This window comes from Astyanax mexicanus, chromosome 14, assembly GCF_023375975.1.
Source record: "Astyanax mexicanus isolate ESR-SI-001 chromosome 14, AstMex3_surface, whole genome shotgun sequence".
Taxonomy (NCBI): domain Eukaryota; kingdom Metazoa; phylum Chordata; class Actinopteri; order Characiformes; family Acestrorhamphidae; genus Astyanax; species Astyanax mexicanus.
The window spans coordinates 28,978,462-29,002,881 of NC_064421.1; the positions used below are offsets into that span (position 1 = coordinate 28,978,462).

General features: G+C 36.6%; 1 protein-coding gene across 3 annotated transcripts; it reads right to left on the reverse strand.

The window, feature by feature from the left end:
• Window positions 1–15,046: 15,046 nt before the first annotated feature.
• LOC103031040 (ALK and LTK ligand 2b-like) lies at window positions 15,047–22,270 on the reverse strand. 3 transcript variants are annotated; one of them, XM_007239267.4, is made up of 6 exons: window positions 20,940–22,270; window positions 19,513–19,841; window positions 17,808–17,858; window positions 17,611–17,691; window positions 17,351–17,424; window positions 15,047–15,862 (listed from the first exon to the last, which is right to left on the reverse strand). In XM_007239267.4, the coding sequence occupies exons 2-5, from the start codon at window positions 19,793–19,795 to the stop codon at window positions 17,360–17,362; spliced, it is 480 nt and encodes a 159-aa protein (XP_007239329.3). In that variant the 5' UTR covers window positions 19,796–19,841; window positions 20,940–22,270; the 3' UTR covers window positions 15,047–15,862; window positions 17,351–17,359. The 3 variants fall into 3 exon arrangements, with proteins under 3 accessions (XP_007239329.3, XP_007239327.3, XP_015458541.3); XM_007239265.4 differs by having other exon boundaries at window positions 17,808–17,861; window positions 20,940–22,264; XM_015603055.3 differs by lacking the exon at window positions 17,611–17,691 and having other exon boundaries at window positions 17,808–17,861; window positions 20,940–22,269.
• Window positions 22,271–24,420: the final 2,150 nt, after the last annotated feature.

The window sequence follows — 24,420 nt, forward strand, 5'->3', positions numbered from 1 at the left end:
AGCTGTCTCAAGAAGAACAATCTTTGTTGAGCTTTCTTGATGATGGAGATGATGTTCCTTTCCCACTTCAGGTTCCTAGATATGGTGGTGCCCAGGAACTTGAGTGACTCCACAGTGGACACTGCTGAGCCATTGATGTAGAGAGGGGGTACGGGTGGTGGGTTGCGTCGGAAATCCACCACCATCTCTACAGTCTTTTCTGTGTTAAGCAGCAGGTGGAAGTTGCTGCACCAAGACACCAGCTGCTGGACCTCCTTTCTGTAAGCAGACTCATCACCGTTGGTTATGAGACCTACTAGAGTGGAATCATCTGCAAACTTCAGAAGCTTTACAGCTGGTTCCTTGGAGACACAGTCGTTGGTGTAGAGGCTGAAGAGAAGAGGTGAGAGAACACACCCTTGTGGAACTCCAGTGCTGAGTGTTCGTAGGTCTGAAGTTTGTTTCCCCATCCGCACCTGCTGTTTTCTGTCTGTCAGGAAATCCACAATCCACTGACACATGGAGTCTGGCACTGACAGCTGGGACAGTTTGCTTTGAAGTATCTGCGGCACAACAGTGTTGAAAGCCGAGCTAAAGTCCACAAACAGAACCCTGGCGTAGGTTCCAGGGCTGTCCAGATGCTGCAGGATAAAGTGCAGGGTCAAGTTGACTACGTCCTCGACAGACCTGTTTGCTCTGTATGCAAACTGCAGCGGGTCCAGCAGAGGTTCTGTTATGGTCTTAAGGTGGGCTAGGACCAGGTGTTCAAAGACCTTCATGACTACAGAGGTCAGGGCAACCGGTCTGTAATCATTAAGTCCAGTGATGTTGGGTTTTTTGGGGACTGGAATGATGGTGGAGGTCTTGAAACAGGCTGGAACGCAGCAGAGCTCCAGTGATTTGTTAAAGATACTGGTGAAAATTGGTGCTAGTTGTTCACAGCAGTGTTTTAGGGTGGATGGAGAGATTGAGTCAGGCCCCGGAGCTTTCCTCACCTTCTGCCTGCTGAAGAGCCTGTGGACGTCCTGCACATTGATGGAGAGACGAGCAGGGGGTGGAGGTGAGAGAGTCAGCGTGGGGGAGGAGGGGAGGTGATGATGATGGGGGGAGGCAGTTTGCTGAGTGACTTTTGGGAGTTCAAATCTGCAGTAGAACTCATTCAGGTCGTTGGTGAGCTGTCGGTCGTTCAGGAGGAGGGGGGTCTTTCTCACTTTGTACTCAGTGAGAAGTTGAAGACTGTTCCAGGCTGAAGATGGGTCATTGGCAGTGATATGGCTATTCAGCTGCTTCGAGTACACTCTCTTAGCTGCCTTGATCCCTTTCTCCAGTTTGTACTTGGCCTTTTTGTAGACAGTTCTGTCTCCACTCCTGAAAGCTGCCTCTTTCTCCCTCCGAAGCTGTTTGAGCTCAGCAGTAAACCAGGGTTTGCTGTTGCTGTATTTAACACGTGATCTGGTTGAAATACAGCTGTCTTCACAGAAACTTATGTATGACGTCAGTGTCTGTGTATTCGTCCAGTCCGTCTGTCGCCTCCTCAAATACAGCCCAGTCTGTGGATTCGAAGCAGCCCCGCAGCTTCTCAATGTCTCCACTGGTCCACCTCTTCACTGTTGTAACGACCGGCTTGTTGGATTTGAGTTTCTGCCGGTACGTGGGAATGAGGTGAACGAGGCTGTGATCGGAAAGTCCGAGAGCTGCGCGCGTGACAGCGCGATAGGCGTTTTTAATGCTTGTATAGCATTTATCCAGTGTGTTGCGTTCTCGTGTAGCGCATACGATGTGTTGTCTGTATTTGGGCATCTCCTTAGTGAGGTTTGCGCTGTTAAAATATTTAGTCAAAGTCAATGAATGAATCACATTTATTTAAATTGATAAATAAATTCTTTTTTTTTTTCTAGTGTGGATGTACTTTTTTTTTCAGATCTTTTCTTGACCTCCACAGTTCCCCTGAACTGCTATTTTCTTAATAACATTCTGCTCATATTTATATTAGACATGATGGACTGATTCAAAACATTGGAAATTCTTATTGTACCATTAGCAGGAATAATTTAATAAATAGATTAGTGCTGTCAATGTTGACACATTCAATTAATCTGGAAAAATTAACACTTTAATTTATGTAGCATCAGCTAACATTCCTGCAAAGCAACATTTATTAATGAAAACAGACATGGAGATTGCACCAAAATGCACCTTTTAGCATGTTCGGTGCAGTTACACATTCTCTCCAAAAAGGAGAATCTTTATTGTTTGATGCCCGTTTTCTCAGATTCAGTTATCAATATGAAATACGACAAACTCAGTAAACAAAGAAGATCCAGGTCCTCAAATGCCCCAGACTTGTTGAACCAAGGAAAAGGGCAATAGAGTCCAATTCCCACTGTGTTGTATTAATATTCAGGATAATCAGCACATTGTTCGTTGCATTAGAAGGTCTTTGTGTTCAAATATCATGACCTAAATAAGACATTTCTAAATATAAAAATATTTTTTTCAGCCTGTACGTCCTGATGATCTCCCCCTCTGAGATATGACAGTTGTTCTCCTCTGAGTTTGGCAGTGCTCATCATGTGCTTCACGTTGTCTGTGGCTCATGATGCTTATTCCTTAAGTCTAGTGAAATCTCCTTAGGTTCGAATGTTCAGTTCTAATATTTCCACATGTTTTCTGAACTAGTACAAATTCTTGTTCTGTCCTTTTTATTACTTTAGGCAGTTACTGCAGTTTTATTCAACCTAAAATATGGAAGACTGGACCTCTCCATTCTTTCGCCGGGACCTGTGCCATGTCTCGCAGGCTTAAAAAAATCAGCCAAACTGGCTTGTCATGTGCGCTGTGGCAATCAGCTAAAAATGAAGTTGTCCTGGCAGAGGGCACATACACATACACATACACACACACACACACACACAGACACACAAGAATGCACACACGCACGCAAACGTGAATCATTGCATATGAATCATCAGTTGCAGCTGCACTGCAGTCCTCAGTTTCTTACTTCCTCATGCGAAGCTCGGCATGTCTCGGCTCCTAGAATGCAGTAGCAGCTCTCCCTGCCCCAGCGAGGAAGTCAAAATGAAGATGCACTCACTGCTCTTGTCTGGGTTTTATACCACCACCCCCTCAAATGTCACTCATCCACACCCAGCTATGCAAGAAATGTAACAAGTGTCTCTTTTCTCCTGCCTGGTAGGGTGCATTTAAGGCCTGGAAGAGGCACCTGCATGCAACATAAACAAACCATGTGGGAAAAAAAGTGTAAGGTGTTTGATGGTGCAATAGAGTTCATCATGGCCAATCACGACAGTTCTTGGAAGTCATACATGTCAGATATGTCAGATATGCCAATATAAATCATTTCTGAAGCTGCAACTGTTGTATGTTTAAAGATGTGGTTGCAGGTTACCAGTGTTTATCAGTTGCCTGTTCACTTCTGCCAGCTAAGAACAGAAAGCTGAGGCTGCAGTGGCACAGGCTTACCAAACTGTGTTCCTGTGAATTGGCTCGTAGGTGAGAATTGTAAGTGTTAGTTTGGTCATTGGTGGTATTTAGTCTAAAAAGTTTAAGGGCCATTCCACCGAAAGGGTGCCATTGTTTTTTTTTTTTTATTCTTCCAAATTAAAACTTTTTTTTTATTGTTTTTCAACTCTGAATCTAAAAACACATGTATTTAACTATTCGAAACATATACTGGTCAAACTCAGGTTTCTAAATTGAAGAATGCAAAACTTATGTGACATTTAAAAAGCAAGTCCACCATTTTTTTTTTTCCAAAAAAGCCTTTCTTTTAAAGAAATGGTTGACTGAATGTTAAAAAAAATGTATATTTATGACAAAAAAAAAATCACTCCTGTTACTGGCACTCATTCCTGTAACTGGAACTCACTCCTGTTACTGGCACTCATTTCTGTTACATTTTATGTTTTGAGTAACAGGAATGAAAGTAACAGAAATTAGTTTTTGGCATTAACATAGCAAAAACATAAAAAAAAGCTAAATGTTGAGCACTTTCTAGTCATTTTCCCCAAATGTGTATTTAAAAAAATAAACAAATAAGATCTAAGAATTAATTTAGGTAACAATAAGGAGTGTTAAGATTGACCTCCTCAGTCACAGTTACAATAAGAACAAATATACAGAAAAACAAATGAGGGAACTTAATTTTGGTTTTCTCATGATCTTCAGAAGAACCAGCTGATGTCACTTCCTGTTGTAGATATGACTTGTTGAATGTTTTAAATGTTTTAGATGGGGTAATGTTTTACAGTTACAGGACTGAGTGAATTATGAATTTATTAAGAAAAATATTTTTAAAGCATACCTGGGATTTGGAGTCACAACAATACTAAAACAATTACATCTCTGAAGGATTTTAAGAATTATATTTAATGATAAAGTTTATAGTTAGAGACAGTGTGAACAGGTAACAAATGCCATTTTTCAGTCTTTTATGTAGTTTTTATTAATGTTTTTAATTACATATTTTACTTTCGAAATTAGATCAATGTACAAGACACTATGCTTAATAATAAAATATTATTTTAAAGTTATTTTGTGTGCACACATTTAAACATTTCCTGAGGACAGAAATAGCACCTATTCGGTGAAATGGCCCTGGAGAAACACTGCTGTCGGTTCCTTAGCACACGTTAGGCCTATTAGCTTATTAGTCCTATTAGTTTTGGTGCTGCCATGCACATTCTTTCATGGGCATTTCAGTTTACCCAGAGCCATAGAGAGAGAGAGTTGCGTCAACTCCGTTCACTCCAATGGACCAGTTTTTTACAGCAATGGCGGACCGTGGAGCCTGTCAATAGTTTCCGGAAGTTAGCAGCAAATACTATCAGCACAGTGAAGCTGGAGCAGGATACACCATGTGTGATCCACTTTTACAGGTTAGTACGCTTAAAAAACTTGTTTGTGTATTATCAGGACCTCAGAATCTAATTACCACGTGCATTAAAGCATTTTAATGAATGATCCCTCTCTTAAAAAGCAGATTTAGGGGAGTAAATCTATGCCAGGACAACGCAAATACAGTTACTGGCATTTAACATTAATGACTGAGAGCCTATTAGTTGTAAATTCCTAAATATCTTAATATCTTATATATCCAGATAGACAATGTTGACCTAACTAAGTAAATATCTAATATATCAATATATTATATATTCAGATAGACCATGCTAACCTAACTAAGTACATATCTTAATATCTTATATATCAATATCTTATATATCCAGATAGATCATGCTAACCTAACTAATTAAATATCTTAATATCTTATATATCAATATCTTATATATCCAGATAGACCATGCTAAACTAATTAAATATCTTAATATCTTATATATCCAGGTAGACCATGCTAACCTAAGTAAGTAAACATCTTAATATCTTTTATATCAATATCTTATATATCCAGATAGACCATGCTAAACTAATTAAATATCTTAATATCTTATATATCCAGGTAGACCATGCTAAGCTAACTAAATATTGCAAATATCTTATATGTCCAAATAGACCATGCTAAGCTAAATAAATATCTTATATATCCAGGTAGACCATGCTAACCTAACTAGCTAGGTAAATAAAGCTTAACTATATTCATTTCAGAAAGAACTTTAAACACTAACAAGAGATAAATGCTTTATAAATACAGACTACTGTGGAAACTAAGTACTAAGTAGTACTGCAGAATTTTGCTAAATGATAGCTACCTATTGCTCAGGTAGCTAACGCTAACTAGCTATCTTACTGTTTGTCTAAGTAACTGCTAATTTAACAGAGATATGATTTAAGGTGATATGACCTATATTTATTTTATTATATATGTTTGACTGAGGATATCGGATACATTGTCAACAGTGGGGAAAAAACACTTTTCCAATGCATGTGTAATTTAAGATAGCATAATTAGTTCTGTTTAATAGCAGTGCATCCCAAAAGAAATGTTTAATATTGTTTAATTAACAGTCATCTTTTGTATTAATTATGTTTACAGTGACACATCTAACCATTTATATTTTAAGTTTTCAATGAAATATTTTAGGGATTTATTATTTCTGTTTTTTTTCATGAGCTTTTAGAAAAGTAAAACAAAAACAGTTTTGGGATATGTCTCTTTATATGTAGTGATTATAAAATTTGACAGATTTTTTAAAATTAAACTATGCTAGAAAATTTTTCATGATATTCAGGTTTTCTGAGATGCACTAGTAATAGTGTGCCAAAAACAAACCCAATAAATATAAGTGTGTTTTATTGTTTGTTTTATATAAATATAAAATAAGTAAATAATGAATACAAAATATAACAACTTTAATACAATCATCTTTCTTGTCTTCATGTTCTTAAACAGGATGTTAAAAAAATAAATAAATAATAATAATAATAATAATAATAATAATAATAATAATAAAATGTAGGTAATTTTTTCAAAATGTTTAATTGTATTCATGTATTAAATGCAATCATGTCTCAATTTTCTTATTCTCTTCCTGCTTTTGTATTCCCCAGGGTTCATTCTTCCGAACTACACAAGCACTACACAAGTAAACCCCATTTTATGTAATCTGTGCTGTTTCTTTGGTTTATTTACATGTGCAATGTACTATTTTCTTTTAGTTGATTTACATGTGTTCTGTACTTTGTTTTTCTGTATGTAGCCTCTCTTTATTCTGATATCAGTCTTTAAAGTTATATATCAACTCATGTTTGTTGTAAAATAATAAAGCTGTTGCAAATAATGTGGTTCCTCTTTCTTAATCCAAAAAATTCTGCATGAAATATTCAGGTGGTGACTTAAAAAATATGTGCTGATGTTTGTATCCTTTGATTTCATTATTTTTGCAGTAAACTCTTAATATCTGCAAGCCAAAACTTCTCCATCTTCTTTTGAACCTAAAATTTTACTTGTAGCGACTGCATTTGCACAGTGTCATGAAATTAATATTAATTAACATAAAATTTTAGCCTATAAAAAGTCTCTTATGGATTACAATATTGGATTCACACAGAATAACATAAGCCTTAAATAAGTCAATATATGGTCACAATAATCCTCAATGAATTATCTATGTATAATGAAATAATGAAATAATAAATAAATTTCATTATATATATATATATATATATATATATATATATATATATATATATATATATATATATATATATATATATATTATTTCATTATACATAGATAATTTATTGAGGATTATTTATATATTATTATTTATATATATATATATATATATATATATAGTGCCCCAAAATCGCAATTCTGTCTCTGTGTTTATGGGCTCAAATTGCCCACCAAGAACTTCCTGGAACTATCTGAAATCTCCATGAATCACGTGACCATCAAGGATTTTGAACTTCCGTTGTCGCCACTCTCTCTCTCTATGGCTCTGAGTTTACCTATCCTCTAACAGCTGCTTCTAGCCAATGACTATCCTAGGGGCGGGGCCAGAGGAGCAGTGACCCCAGCTAAAAATCTGATCAGCCCCCCAAAATGCCCTTGACACCCTTGACAGTCCTTTGCCTAAGAGCATTTATCAGATTATAGATTCATTCATAGAAGCATTAATGAGCCAAATAGAGAATGTCCAGCGTGATTAAAACTTATGTAGGAGAGAAGTTTTGATGACACAATTTGTGAAAAAGTAGTGGGTTTAAAAAAATTATAAAATGCTGGATTTTCCTACATACTGTCTGTCTGAGAGATTTTTGTCTGTGTACAATAAAAAAGCATGTAAAAGTGATAAGAAGGTTTTTATGGAGATAAAAATCAGAAGATCCACCACTGCTTCCAGCATGATTATGGACCATGTTACAAAGCAAAAATAATCATCATTGTATTTCCGTGTCAGTCAATAAATAAAAAAAGCACATAAGTTGACAGAACAGGAGCTTTAGAACATAAAAGAAACCTTAAACAAATTCTGTAGAAATATATACCGTATTTTTCACACTATAAGGCACACTGTCAAGGCGCACTATCAAGGTGCACTATCACTATCTAACTAAGGTCTATTTTCTGGTCTATTTTCATACATAAGGTGCACTGGATTGGTGCATTATGTGACACTAGTAAGGAACAGGGGTGTCGCCATGTTTTTTTTCTTCTAATTCAGCAGGTTATAAGGTACCTGTAAAGCTAAGCTAAGTAAACAAAATGTAATTCTTAAAAAGAAAACACTTTATTTTAAAGTCAAACAAGCACTGGATGTTAATCTACACAGATTTCTCTACTTACAGCTGTTTATTTGGATAAGTAAAGCGTTTCAGTTTATTTACAGCAAGATTAGATTCCCAAATTTCTCCAACACTAAGGCTGGTGCATTAGCATTAGCCACTAACCGCTAATGTCGCCTGAGAGCGCTACACTGAGGAAACCTGAGTGTTCTGGTAAGCCAGGGTGATATTAGCTTAAATGTCTCATTCTGAAAGGGACTGAAACTGGCAAAAAATTAGCTGCTGAGATCTCTTTATATAAGTGTGATTCTGTGTGACCTTCTAAAAAGAGGTAAAAATGTGACAGTCAGTCACTCACTAGAATTGCTATACATGTAATAGCACACAGATTAAGGATGGGGGCACCCCTTTCACAGGTCATTTTCCTTGACCCATTTTTTTTTTTACTTGGAAGAGAGAGGCTAAGAGACACAGCTGACTTTTAATTTGTAAAACTTAAACTCAGCATATAACTCAACACTAATTTCACTCTATTAAGCTAAATGTATTAAAAGTGTAAGGTGTAAGGCTGCAGAACTTTCAGTGGTGAAATGTAAAGGATCACTACTTTGAACATTCTCAGATCATGTGCTCCCCAAAGGTCCAGTCCAGTAATCAGCTTATGGAGTTCCTTGAATGCTTCACGTCACTTTGAGAAGAATTAATGTTTTCCAGAGGGTTTGTTAACCAGTGTGAGAAAAGGCAGCAGAAATGCAGCAGAATGACATTTTTTGCACCTAATGATGTTGCTGTTCATCCAGGTAATGGCCAATGTAAACATTACATGTTAACTCATTAACTTTTTCAATGTAATTTGCAGGTTCACAGTAATGGGGTGATTAATCACTGATGTCATTGTGTTTGAGAGTGTTACGACCTAACACCTATGGTATATATATTTTGTACATTTTTACAAATAATTTGTACAAATTAATAAATAATATTGCATGCATTATTTTGTAATTTTAATGCACACTTTTCTAATAAGGGGGCCATATCGGACATTTTGCTAGTAAAAGCCATAGCTGGCACATTATTTGTTGGATGAAGAAAATAAGATAAGATAATGTAGGATAAGATAAGATAAGATAATCCTTTATTAGTCCCACAGTTGAGAAATTTACAGAATTACAGCATCAAAGGTAAAGCACGGCACACAGTACAAAACATAGATAAAATAAACAGTACAGTATATACAATATAAATAATAAAAAATAAAGAACTTTTAAGATTATTGTCCCAAATAATTGCACATTGCCTCTTAGTTGCAATGAAAACATATTTTACATTATGTTACACTGAAGAAATTCTGTTTTCATTTTCAAATAACAATAAATGACAAGAAGGTCATATTATTTAGTTTTAGTTCGTTTTAGTTCATTTCTTTGTCTTATAATCTATCTTTTAAATATGCATATTAAGTCAAATTTGCTACATGTCATTGCACATTACAACTTTATTAACTTCTAAAATGTGATAGTCCTAAAGCAAAAAATAAACTTTTTACTATGGGTCAAGGTCAAGGTCAAAAGGCTTTTATTGTCATTACATCTGACTACAGGTACACAGTGTAGTGAAATTACGTTCCTCCGGAACCATGGTGCAACATGGAACAACAAACAAAAGACAACATAAAGTGCAAGAGTGCAACATAAAACTATAACACTAAATAACAATAAATACAATAAATACAAAACACAAGACAATTTAATAGACATCATGTTAGATTATGATGTTTTATTATAATAGAATATAATAGAATCTATAGCATAATACAGCTTTGGTAAAGGTGTGTCCAGAGGTGGAAAAAGTACAGAAAAATTGTAATGAAACAAAAGTACCTTGACTTTGCTAAAATTCTTTAATGAAATTGTTTTTAATGAACTATTATTCCACATAGTAATTTGGATCATTCAGGCAGTATTTGTTCAGAACACACCATAAAACATTTTCAAGAACAAGTGGTATAGGTTTCTATGATCCATTTTTGTTTCTTCACTGTTAAAAAGTTATGGTCATATTGGTGACTATAAACTGTATTTTTTAGAGTTTTACAGTTCATTATTATATTTTAACTTGCCATTGCTGTGCTTTAACTGATATTTACATGTTTTATTTTTAACATTTAAGCAGATTATTTAAGGATAAAAATACTCACTACCACATGCTTTCACAGGTTTGATGTAGAAGTTCAGAAAGCTGACAGCTCTGTCTGGTGGGGCACATTTTGTATTGCATGAGGAAGTTATTGCCTCGTTATTCCACGCGTGAGCATCCTTGCCAATTTTTAATTTATTTTTAATTTTTATTTTATTTTTTATTTAATTGTCTTTTTTCCCCCAGCATTTTATTTTTTACTCAGTAACAGGGAGTTTTCCAATGTAGCAAAGTAAATTGCTTGTGTCAAAATGTACTTGAGTAAAAGTAAAATTACTTTTAAAAATTAATCATAAAATCTACTTAATTATAGTAACTTGAGTAAATGTAATTCATTACTTTCCACCTCTGGGTGTGTCAGGAAATCCATCATGCCAGCTTTAGTTAAAATATGGTCATTCTCTGCACTTCTCTAGACTTTTTGTGGTCACATATACTGTATGTAACGAACAGATCAATTGCCTTCCACTGACCAAAACAGCTACATTCACAAAACAGCCTCTTGACTTATTCGTCTTGAGAAACAATGTCTCAAAGTTTGCAGAGCTTCTAAAGATGCTGAATGGTGTAGCATAGTTCCAAGCGTCAGTGTGCACATTCACACAACTAAGCTAAGAATCAAAACATATTTCCTCAAGATTTAGTTATTTTTGTGCCAAAGTTTGGATTTTGTCAGTCTTTGCTTTCATTTCTGTGGATTTTGATTTTCCCTGAAATCAACTTTTGCAACTTGGGATGTCTGTAAATGGATTAAAAAAACGTATCCCCATACTTAATTAAGAAAATATGAATTAAGATAATCCCAGGTGAGACCCACTAGCCTTCACCTGCATTTGCTCACTAGCACTACCTGCTGGATACATCCAGACAACTTTAAATGGGTAATTTCATAAAATGCCTAAATAACTATTTAATATGAGATTCCTTATTGCAGTGCCAGTTCTGAGGACATTTATTAGCATTCCTGATGAATCCTATAGCTGGAAAAGGATTTATCAAACACCTCTTTAGCATAAAGTTAAAGTAAACCGCAAACAAAAAGTGACTAAAATTACAGTGACAACGAATGACATGAGTCTTTATCTGAAGAAAAATGATGATAATTAAACATAATAGCAAAGTTTATGCATGATATATTTTTGTTTGTTTCTTTGTTGAACTGTGAATGAAGTATTTTTAGTGTGGTAGATTATTCAATATATACAGCATGAATATATTGAATATACTGAAAGGGGTGCATACAAAATGTTTACAGAATATTAAACATATATCAACATGTTACTTCTAGGAAACGTAATTACATATAAAGCACAAAAAAAAAATATTATATGATGTATTATATATGACAGCTTTTGTTGTATTTCTGAAAGGCTAAATGGCTTTCTTTTGTGTGGTCCGTTAGATAAATCTAATTACAAAAATTAACTATTCACAAATAACTTTTTTGATACAATGAATTATAATAGTCTTGGTAGCATACAGCAGTACAATTACATTCTCATTCTGTAAATCTGACCTTCTGTTTCAGAACAATGGTCACCTGTCAATCACCTATGGCCTATATTAAACAGCGCTCACTGTTTTACTTACATGCTTACTGTGATTTGGCTCCGTCCCAAATCAATAGTCAGACCAGCTAAACCACAGTGCAGCAACAGCTAGTGGGAGTTTCCCAGGGATAAAGAGAGAGAGCGACTGTCTAAGCTGACTCAGTTGACAGATATACTCCACTGGCATAGGCACCTCCTGAACACAGACCGCAGCCCGGTAGTATGGTTATAATTTTCACCTGAGAAAATGACATATTTATTGTAGTATACCATTTAAATGCCAAAAACCATAAGACAGGAGCTAGTATCATGTGACATGATTTCTGCCATATCCCATGGAAGCTAAATTACACTGCACTGACCTGCAGGATATGCAGGATATGTGTCCTTCAGCATTGAATATGGATGTGAATGTAAAAGCACAAAACGCCGCCAATCACGATTATTACCAACCACTGCGCTACTGTCCACTGTGGGTGGACATATTTTACTGTACACATGTGACACTGTGGACTGATGAATGTTAAACGCTTACAAAACTTTGGAAATTATATGTCTCATCCATCTGCCCCCACTATCAGACCTTGCTCCAATTCCGATTGTTTACATAGCCTTGCCAAGAGCATGCTGGCAGGTGTTCAATCTTACAAGATAGCACCTCAAGATACCACAACATATACCAGCGTAGGATTTTCAACACAAAGTTAATCTTACTCAAAACTTTATGCCTTTTGGAAGTCAGGTTTTGCATGCATATATACAGTACATTACAATCCCATTTTTTTGTTTCAGGTGTTATTTTGACCCATTCGTCCTGCAAACACGTCCTTAAGGTGTGCAACAGTATTGTTGTCATTTTTGTTTTTTTATTTCAAAACTCTCCACACATTCTCTATTCACCCTTCTTCTGCAGCCATGCCTTTGTAATGTGTGCAGTGTTTCTTTTTTCATTATTTAGTTGAGAAATGCATAGATGCATTTGGAAAAAGATGTTTTTTTGAAGGCAGGTGCTGCTGAAAACATGGTCACTTTTATACTTTGATTTGAAACCCATAGTGTTAATTGCCAAGAACTTCCAAGAACGGTCAGGAATACTGATTATTCTGACCACAATACATGTTTCAACCATGTAATTGTCCTTTCCTGATGTCTCTGATTCCAGAGAAACTAACAGGCATGCTTCTGGACATAGAAAAAAAGAACAACCTCCATACATGGGGATATAGCCCATCTGCTAAATGCCCATGTAGGCATCCATACCGATCCATAACTTACATAAGAACTGACTGCAGACTGGGTTCCCAATGCACAGAATAAGATCTACTGTACATAACGAAAAACGTAATTCCCTAAGATAGAATTAGGTGTTGCCGCAACAAAATATGAGGATGATGAACATATGGTTTGTTTTTGCTCCATAGTTTTAAGTTTTAAGCATTTTTGAAGTTATCTCTTTAATGTAGTGCTTGATAAAGGTTACGATCACCTGTTGGCATCTCATTATTATCCTTTAAATGGTGTTGACCAAAGATAACATGAAATACCTTGGGTTCATGTTGTATGCAATCGAATAACAGTCAAAGTAAATGCAAGAATCACTGTGATTTGGATTATTATCGCTGTTCTTTACATTGCATTTCCATGCTATTTTAACTTTTTCTGATTTGTAGTTGTACTTCCTTTAATGAGCATGTAGTCTGTATTGCTTTTGCAGCATGGCTTCTTTGTGCAGACACCAACAGAAGCCTGAGGAACTGTTACATAAACAGCTTTTGCAAAGTGCCTTCTCATCATGTGCTATTTTCTTTTATAGGATTTTGATTCAGGCACAGAGATCTGATAGCCGAGGAAGGAATTCTCCCCAACTTGTGTCAATTTGATGTAGAAACCGGTACTTGAGGAGAACTTTCATCAGAGTCAGCTTCTCTTTGCCTACATGCCTCGATTAAACACATTAGCTGCCTGTCTGCTTTCGTCCTCTAAACTAATCTTCCCTCTCTTCTCCCCCTCACGTACGTTGTCATTCATTCGTTACTGGCTATCTTCACACGCAACGAGCCCTTTGATGTGACTTTTTATGAATGTACATCTGTTAACTAATTGCACTGGCGAATTTAAGCCTGTAATGTTGGTAATTGCATGTTTGTTTTGAGGCTTTTTTTTGCTGGGTGTCTCTTGATTGAAGAATTTCTATAAACTTGTTAGAGTGAGCGCCACTGCGGCATGCCTGAGCACATTACACAGGATGGATGTGTGGGTGCTGTGGGCTAAGGGCCTAATGTTTGCCAGTAAGTAAACCTTCCACACACCGAGGAAACGGGGGAAAGTGTTAAGTTCCTAGACAGTAGTCTAGGAACAAAGGCTTATTCACACACACCAACCACATGCAAAGCTTGACGGGCATGCAAGCTGTATGTTCCCCAATGGCCGTTGCTCAGTCAAGCAGTGCTGTGTTATCTGCCTGATTTACTAAAGCATTAAGCATGAACAGCGTTCCTGCATTGTGTAATGGCAGTAACAGGTTCGCTGATTGGTCAATGTGCCTGGTACATGCCAGGACATGTGCAAGCTATTGGTTTCAAGCACTTTTATTAATTTGGATGAGTCAGACGACTTGGCGATCCACAGTGCACTCAGGAGAAATCAGACAGGTAGTTTATGTTAGTCATGCTCTTCAAATCTCTCTGAGGCAGTCTCATAGCCTAGAGCAGAGTTCATGCCTACCATCACACCCTCAAGTAGGCTGGCTCAAATAGCAGCAGGTTGCTCCGGTGGCATCATTATGTAGATTTCTCATAGCGATATTCAAAGGCAATTTGTCTGGGTGATATGCATCCAATCAAAATGCTAACATAGCCTGAAACCATTCAGTTCAGTAGTAAAAGGATCACCGTTTCAGCAATAAGATCAATCGCTAGCTCTTGCAAACAGGATTACGTTCCTGCGGTTTACAGTAAATCATCGCTTTTCTTCGCCACACAGTCCAACATAAGCATTATTCTTCCGTTGCGAGCCAAGCACTGTCATTAGTTTGAAACAGTCAAGTTAAGATAAGCACCAGCACGTCAAAACCTCGACAAACAGTTCATCAGACATTTATATAACAAACGTTTATCATTTATTTAAAGATCATATATTTTCTTATTTAATATTTACAGTATTTACATATATTGCACTCTAGCTGGGATGCTTTTACATACGTTTGATAACAGCCTGACAACTGACAATAGCTTGAATATATAAATACATTAGAATATTAATACACAATGCGACATTCATATTCAGGAGAATGCTGTTCGTTTCCTTTCCTAAAACAAAAACCGCGCCCAGCACTGTTTGTCACTTAATTCTGCCAACAGAAATGTCTTGAAAATACAAAAGAAAAACAAAACAAAAAAAAAGAAAAGGCAAGAATTTGTTGTGCAGTTCATGATAATTTAACCATGGTTTTGGGTGTCTGTTATGAGACTGAGGCCATTAAGAGTATTGGACCATTCTTATCTTAGTGTTGTGTTCATCCGCAAGTGACAAGTAGTCTGGTTCTCTCACTGGTTTTCAAAGAACTGACCACTTGGAAACAACTCGAGAAACACAACACAACTCGTGAAGGCAAATCAATCAACCGACGAGCATTTGCAGCAGCAGTCAGCAGCAGTCTTTTGGCAGCGGGTCCTTTTTTCATTTGCTTCTCTGTAAAACATCTTCACTTGCACCATTAGAGTCATCAGAAAGTTCAGTGATAACATGGATTCCATCAGTCCTGTATGTAGAAATGTCTACTGTATGTAGAAATCGATGGAGGAGTTCCATTTCGTTTAAAAAAAAAAAAAAACTAAATGACAAATTTTCTGAGTTCATCAGATTTCCCTATTCTTCTCCAAGGCACTTTTTCTTCTCAGTTCTCTTTACTTCTCTAGATCTGTTGAACTCTGCAAAAGAGTGACAACATTAGTTATACTCTTGGATGCATTACAGTGGACCTTTGTTAAATAAGAGATGATGTGATTTTGCTTGTAGCACTTTATATTTTAATGAAAATGATATAGTTTAATGGTGTAATAAAAAAATAACAACCGTTACACAACTATTAAACCTCCCTAAAAAGAAGGTATTACAAATACCATACAATACAAAGAAGAGCCAGACAAAAACTAAAACCGAACAAATTGGGGATTAAAGAAGTCAATGCAAAATTCTTTAGAACTTTAACATTAAAGAAGGATGTGCTTCTTTATGGAATCAACTTTATATCCATAAACTTAAATCAATATTTGGTGGAATTACCCTGGTTTTTATTCACAGTGTCCGGGCAACTCGGCATGTTCTCCTCCACCAGTCTTACACACTGCTTTTGGATAACTTTATGCCTGCACTCCTGGTGCAAAAATTCAAGCAGTTCAGCTTGGTTTGATGGCTTGTGATCATCCATCTTCCTCTTGATTATATTCCAGAGGTCTTCAATTTGGTAAAATCCAAGAAACTCATCATTTTTAAGTGGTCTCTTATTTTTTTTCATAGCTGTATGTAATATGTACAAATATGACAATACAATAAAGAATACTACAGTTAAGGATATTGTGAAGGGAATATAGTAGACCTGTCGCAATAAACTATTATTTTTTGTATAATTGTGACAAGACCATTTTTATGCAATAAAAATGCATAAAAGGATTATAAAACGATAATTTAACAGCATTATACTGCAATTGCACCAGTATAACAAGCTTATTATTGTATTGATATGAGTTTTTAAATATTTAAACAAAAACTGACATCAGCAAAAATAAGTGTATGTAAAAAGCAATTTGGCCTTAAACTTAACCCTCTCAACCCTGCAGCCTGCATGTGTCCACAGAGGTCATCCCCTTATTCATTAAGTACCTAACTTGCACATTAGTTTCACCATAGTTACTGAATCATCTGAAGCCTAATAACTAATAACTGAATAACAAGCCAATGTTTAAGGGGTTAAACTGCAGAACACCTAATGTGCATTGCAAGACTAATAGCCTTTTTAGTGTTTTAGTTCTCAGAATCACCATTTAATCACAGAGAGATATCAAGCCATTTGAAAGCGCAGGAGGAAGCACTCTCTGGTACGTTGTACAATTTCCATCAGGACTTTGACCTCACGGTTTTAGCACTGTGCCACATTTCTATGAACAATAAATGAGACCCATGAAGTACATTTATGAACTTAGTTTTCAAGAATACACAGCATTTAAGGGAATAAGCATGCTATGAATAAGCTGTGCAAACATGGTAAGACGTGTAAGAACAAGATATTTGTTAGGATCAGGTTGGATAAATGCTTTAAAAAGATACTATATTTCTACCACCACACATTACAGCCAAGATAACCCAGTGAAGAATGAGGATGACATCATTGCATTGTATGCTCTGAGTTAACAATTTACCTGTAAGGTCTATCCCTCTGAGCACCGCTGACTGCCTGCTAACCTTGTGAGTAGCCGAGCACATCTTTTATAATCTGGAAAAGTGAAACAAATCAAACTGTATAAGACTTCCATACAATCTATTACATACACATTACAACAGTTTCAAATAATTACAATAAGTAAAGAATAATAAAGCAAAGACATCAAGACTAATGTTTAATACGGCATAGAACTTTATGTTAAATGTGTGTCATGATATGTAGGGCGGTGGCACTTACAGGCTGGTATCGTGCAGTCCCTGGTATTATGATATAGTCTATAAAAGTGTTTGCTGCATTTGGGGCTAAAATAGAGAGGCCCTGAAACAAACAACAAATTCAAACTGGTGTTGATACACAGACGCATGATCAAGTGCACACAACACTACATAGCACAGCGCAGCACACAATTTACTCAGCTACTGCACACTGCTCACCTGTTAAATGTTTCAAGAACTTTTCCTTTTGCCGCAGATCTCTCGGAAAGACTTCTGTAGCAAAATCAACAGTAGATTAGTCATCCTTACTTAGCAGAAAGGAATTATCAGGTATCACAGCCAAATTGCTTGTTAAACTAGACATAATAGAAAATGGACTAGACTAGAAGTTATCAGGCAGCTACTGAAATCACACAGGGTAAAAATATCTTACAGCCTTGGCTATATGCCACACTGTACACCAACGAATAAAGACATTTCTCACCATATCTAAGGACACATAAAAGCACTGATAAAAAAGTGGTCCACTGAACTGACTTTAGTCAAATGTGCACATTATATACTGTTCAACATGTATGTAAAGAAGAGACGTAAACTAAAATGTACAGGTGTATTGTTTAGATAGATAGATAGATAGATAGATAGATAGATAGATAGATAGATAGATAGATAGATAGATAGATAGATAGATAGATAGATAGATAGATAGATAGATTTTCAACATTTTCCCCAGTGTATCAAATATTATTCCTTCCTCATTACACTCTAAGAAATATAAGTACAGATTTGTACTTAAAAGAGTACAAAGCTTGTCGCTGGGGCTGTACCTTATATTGAGGCACAAAAAAGTACCTTTCAGTGAAAGTCCTTTTTTGTACCCATGGTTTTTGTGGCAGTAAAGATCATAAAGATTATAAACATTATCATCAACTAAATATGGCTCAAAAACTTGATGATCTAAAAGTGTCTGGCTTTCAAATAAAAAATGTGCAATTAAAATATATATTGTTCATTAGTACAGTGATACAGAATACTGAATGTACCCTTTGGCTGGTTAAATGGTACAAATTTGTACTTATTGCTGTTAGAAATGACTTTGTACTTCAGAGGGAACAAATCTGACCCCGTAAAGACCAATATTGTACCTTTGAGGGTACAATTATAAAGAGTGTACCTTCGAGTACAAAAAAGTACTCATATCGTACCTCTGTTTTTTAGAGTGTAAAAAGGCACCAAAAACATTAGTTATACTCATAGATGCATTACAGTGGACCTTTGTAAAATAAGACATCATGTGATTTTGCTTGAAGCACTTGAAAATAAAATAGTTTACTGATGAAATAGTGAATTACCTAAACTCCCTTAAAATAAAGGTGTTTTTAAATGGTTCTTGGAGCAATGCCATACAAAGAGGTTAAAGAGTTAGTGCAATTTTTTTTTAGAAAAAAAGAAGTTTAATGTGTTTCTTAATGGTTCTTGTATGGGATCTCTTACAGAACTCTTTGTAGTTTTTTATTGATTGATTGATAGATTGATTGATTGATTGGTTGATTTGCATGACAGCATTTGCATGCACATGCCAAAAATATACTGGTTTTATATCATTTAAAAGAAATGAAAATAATTTATGATAACAATAAACACGACACATTAATGATAATAGTAAAAACAAACAAATTTAAATAAAATAAAACGGATTAACCATGTTAACCATAAGATAATAGAGTAAAAAATACTACAGTTAAGGATTTATTATGAACTAATTTTAGACAAACAGAAATAGACAGAGCTAGACAGACAGACAGATAGATAGACTAGTATCTAGCATTAAAACCAAATAAAGACAACATCTTACCATTTTCCCACCAGTATACAAAATATTTACATATAACATACAAACAAATCTCATACTGGTTATACTTACCCAGTACTTGGTCGTGCTGGTAGGACTTGTTCACTTCGTTCCCCTCCGTCGTCTCTACTGAATAATTTCTTTTGGGGGGCTCATGTTGCTGCTGCTCCTGCGGCTGTTGCTGTTGCTGGACGCTGGTCGAGCTGTGGTCCGCCTGCTGCTGCCGTGCTGCTCTGCTTGAGTCCATCAGCAGCTCCAGCAGACTGCTGCCCTCCCTGCTGCCCTCCCGGCAAGAGCCAGCCGCCAGAATGACCAACAAGAGCCCGACGCAGACCGGGGAGCGCAGCACCCTCATAATGAAAGGTGGGCGAAGGCGAGACCGCCCTGACTGCCCTCTAGTCCTGGAGGAACAAAACACGAAGAGAGGTTACAGGAACAGCCAACTTTTAGACCATCCAGAAGCTTTATTCGGTGCAGCTAAAGCCTCAAAGGACTAACGCTACAGGTCCACATGACCTTTGTCAAATGCTTGAGCGAGGTTTATATATACAGCTCTGGAAAAATAAAACTGAGACCACTTCAGTTTTTGAATCAGTTTCTCTGATTTTGCTATGTATAGGTATATGTTTGAGTAAAAGTAACATTGTTGTATTATTCTATAAACTACGGACATTTCTCTCAAATTTTGAGCATTTTTGAGCATTTATTTGCAGAAAATGAGAAAAAAAGATGCAGAGATTTTAGGTCTCAAAAAAAGTTTTGATGGTTCAGGAATCAATATTAGGTGGAATAACCCTTTTTTCAAAAACAGTTTTCATTCATCTTGACATGTTCTCCTGCACCAGTCTTACACTGCTTTTGGATAACTTTATGCTACTGCAAAAGTTCAAGCAGTTCAGCTTCGTTTGGTGGCTTGTGTTCAATCTTCCTCTTGATTATAATCCAGAGTTTTTTTTTTAATTTGGTCTCTCATTTTTTTTCAGAGCTGCATATTTATTTATTTTATTAATTCATTTTCTTTTCTTTTTTTCTTATGCACGATGACACGGTATAGCTTAAGGAATGAAAGACATTTAAGTTACGCCCTGACTATGACTCTCTTTTTTTCTTCTAGTCTCTGCCTGGCATGAAGCTGTGGCATGCAAAAAAATAAAAAATAAAAAACAACAGTGTCTGAAAAACTTTAGTCTTTAAAGTATTTAAAATGACTTATTGTCATTATTATTAAGGCTATGGCACTGCCCCACGTGTAGCATAGGTTATAACATAAACTGTAACAAAGGTCACATGCTGTAGAAATGAACGCTGAATGTCACTGATAATAACATTAACAACAATAAAATCTTGGGAAATATCAACAACAGCAGTAAAAACAATCGATTTAAAAAGTTGCAGCTCGTGCGCCTTTTTGCGCACTTTTTACGCACGAGGCGTCCTGCGCGCATCGCTACAGGCTTACAAATAACAAAAGGAACCAATTAGCTAGATAAATTAGTTACCTGATTTTGGAGGCAGCAGCTCCCGTGTCTCGGCTCTTGTGTGGGAGATAGTGGCCGTTCCTTGGGTGCCTTCAGTGATCCCCACACTTTTTAATATCACCTTTAAAGTAGAAGCAGAAGCAGCAGCAGTAGTAACAGTAGTAGCAGTAGCGCAGACTGGGACTGGGACATGGAAGCCGCACTTCTCCAGGTAGGTAGATAGCCTAAGTTAGCTATGTAAAGTTAGCTAGGTAGGTTATAGAAAGGCTACAGACGTTCCACCACCACCTCCTCTTCCTCTGTCGGCGCTGGCAGGCAGCAGTCTGTCCTTTATATGTTTAAACCCGGCTCTCGTGGGTCATCCGTCGTTGAGTTGAGTGTGGTGGTGGAGTGTGGTAGTGGTGGTGGGTAGTGGGTGGAAAATAATCATGAGAAAGAGAGAGAGCACACGCTTCCTATCTCTCCCTCCTCTTTCTCTCTCTTCTTTCTCACTTACTCACACTCTCACTTTTTCTCTCTTTTATCCTCTCTTCTTCTTGATGAAGTTTTAGCTCTAGCTACCATTACTCCCACTACTCATCCGGCATGGGTCCTCTCTCAATGGTGTTTATTATTATGATCCCCCGCCGCAGACGTAAGGACTTGTCCCATGTGGATAATAACATGTCCATGTGGCTGGGGTTCCTGGAGAAGCGCATTTTCAGTGGTTTTGATTTGGTTTTAGCACCCCCATCTGCCCACCACCACCACAACCACAGCCTCCACCCCTCTATCTTCAAGTTCAGCGTCTCATAACGCAAACTAAAATGACTCCTCCGTTTCTGTCTCTACACGAGCTCCAGGTAAAGTCTTTCTTTTCCTCCTCTTACGACTTTTCCCACACTTTTCTTCACTCTGGGCAATTCTGCTCTCCTTCTCTGGGTCCCTCCAAAAACAGCCAGAAGCTGCGCTCCTTCACGTCCAGTCGTTTACCTCAGCTGGAGCTTCTGTTGAGTAGCCTACAGCCTTTACGTCTTTCACAGCGTCCCTCTCATTTCGGCGCGAATGCTGGAAAGCCCGGCGTGCAGATATATGATTAGACGCGATTAGGGTTAAGTAGCCAGCCGCATAGCTCTGTGTAGAGAGAGAGAGAACTGCAGCACGAACACTATATAGCTATTATACAGCTTCTCCAGAGCAAGTGTAGCAGCAGCTGTAGCAGTAGAACAGGCAGGCCCTGCTCCAACACTGCTTTCGTTTACTCAAGCTCAACTTTACCACTCCCTATGCGTGTATAAAAAAAAAAGAAAGAAAATCATCACTCATATTTCACTCCCACCTCTTTTTTAAGCTTAGCTTTACCGTTCCGTTTAACCTACTACCACGGTGGCCTTTGCTCATGCTAATCAGGATTATAAAGCTCTGAAAGTATTAATAAACATGGTGGGGTGGTAGCTTATAGCAGCCTGGTGTTTAACATGTACAGCACAGCACATACATGTAGCTCAATAGTGCCACACGTTGCTTTAATAGGATTGTTGTGTGGATCCACGAACCTAATTTGGGGGGGCGGGGGGACATGTCCCCTGCACTTTTTCAAAAGCTAGTTTTGGCCCCCTGCAGTTTTTATGGTTATAAGATTTATCAAATAAAATGTATGATCAGCACTTGCATAGAAATATGGATATTTTATTATTATTTATTTTATTTCTCCCATTCTCTTGTAAAAATAATTCAATTTCTGCTTTTTTACTCAAAAATCAGGTTATGTAATGTTATGTAAGGTAATGCAATGTTATAATGTTATGTAAATGAGGATAAAAATAAAAGCTTAGCTGTAATATTGCTTTGAGGTCAATATTACACAAATGCCCCCGGTTCTCAAGCCATTTGTGTCCCCCCCACCTCTGAAATCAAAATTTCGTCCACGTGTGGATCTAATAACCTGAGTTAGCTAGGCTACTATACTAAACAGATAACCTGCTGTTACCTCTGGTAGGCAACACTGTGTAATATTTCATACAAAAAAAACAGAGTAAGCGACTGTATTAGAACATTTTGGGTAAAAAAAATTGTGAAGTGTGCGTTCATGTTGGCTAAGGATTGCTAAGAAGTCTGCTGGATTATTTTTTTTTGGTAAAAAGAAGAGAAGTCTGAAAGGATAGACGAACACTTGGCCCTCTATTAAAAAACAAAAGCATAGAGACTAATCTTGACTGAATAAGAAATAGATAATTATCTTAAGCCACATTAATAATAATTACACTGGAAATCCACTTTTTTAATCTTGTGTTAACAAAAATACCAAAGGAAAAGTAGCCCTTGTTGACAAGACTGCACATTGATGGTGAGTAGTGGTGGGAAGACACACTCATTATGCAAATAAATGATGGCAGGAATCAGTAGTTAAGATGCATGGGTTAATATGGTGCTACATTATTTATGTAAAATCTACTAAGATACAGCAACTAAAATAGACTTTACAGACTTTAAGTAAATTTAAATTTTATTTCTAATTTTTATCGCATTTCCCCTCAAATTTACAAGGCCAAGTATCCAGCCCACAACACTAGGAGAGTGAAGACTAACACATGCCTTCTCCAAGTGAAGTCAGCCATCACCTCTTTTCGAACTCAGCGCACTCAGAGGAAAGCTCAATGACTCGGTACCGATACACCAGCTCACAGACACCTTGTGCTAATCCACATCTCCCTTTTTGGAGTTACGAGGAGAAAGAATGCCATCTAGCCAGCTAAAAAGAGCAAGACCAATTGTGCTCTCTTAGGGCTCTGGTCCTGATGACAAGCTCCATGAACATAATTTGAATCATCGACCCCGTTGACATAGGTGGCAGCACTTAGCCTGCTGGACCGCACTTAGCCCCTACAAAGTAACTTTTACTAAAAAAGAAATTCAAATACATTTGAGCAACCCACCAGTTGAGAGTCGCTGGAGTAAACAACTACATAAGGAATTTGGGGTAAAATCTACTTTGTTATCTAATTTTCATCAGTTAAACACACTTGAGGAAAGCCATCAACTAAAGGTTTACCTGAAAAATGCTTGTAAATTTATCAGAATATTGAGGTAAATGTTACTTCCAATTGTTGGTGGATTTATTATAATTTTTTAGTAAATGTTGCTTAGTTATATGCTTCATCTTTTTTACTTAAATAATGTAGTAAAAATTTAACCTACTTCCTTATTGGTATCTGCCCTTATTTATTTGCATAATGGGCATGTAACCCCCATTACCCCCATGCAGTCTTGCCCACCATGGTTACCTTTTCCTGGGAATTCAGCTATTATTTATTTATGTAATGGTGACTGTAAGCCTTAAGAGCAAGTTTATTTTTTTTTTACTGTAAAGTGTGCATTTGGGCTGCTATGAAGTCTTCTGGTTTAATTTCCCAATTAATTTGTTTTTCAAAAAATTGGCAGAAAGAATGCACAGCTATTTCACCCTCTGTTAAGAAACAAAACACAAACTAAATAAAGGATAGTATTGTTTTGTTTAAGTCGT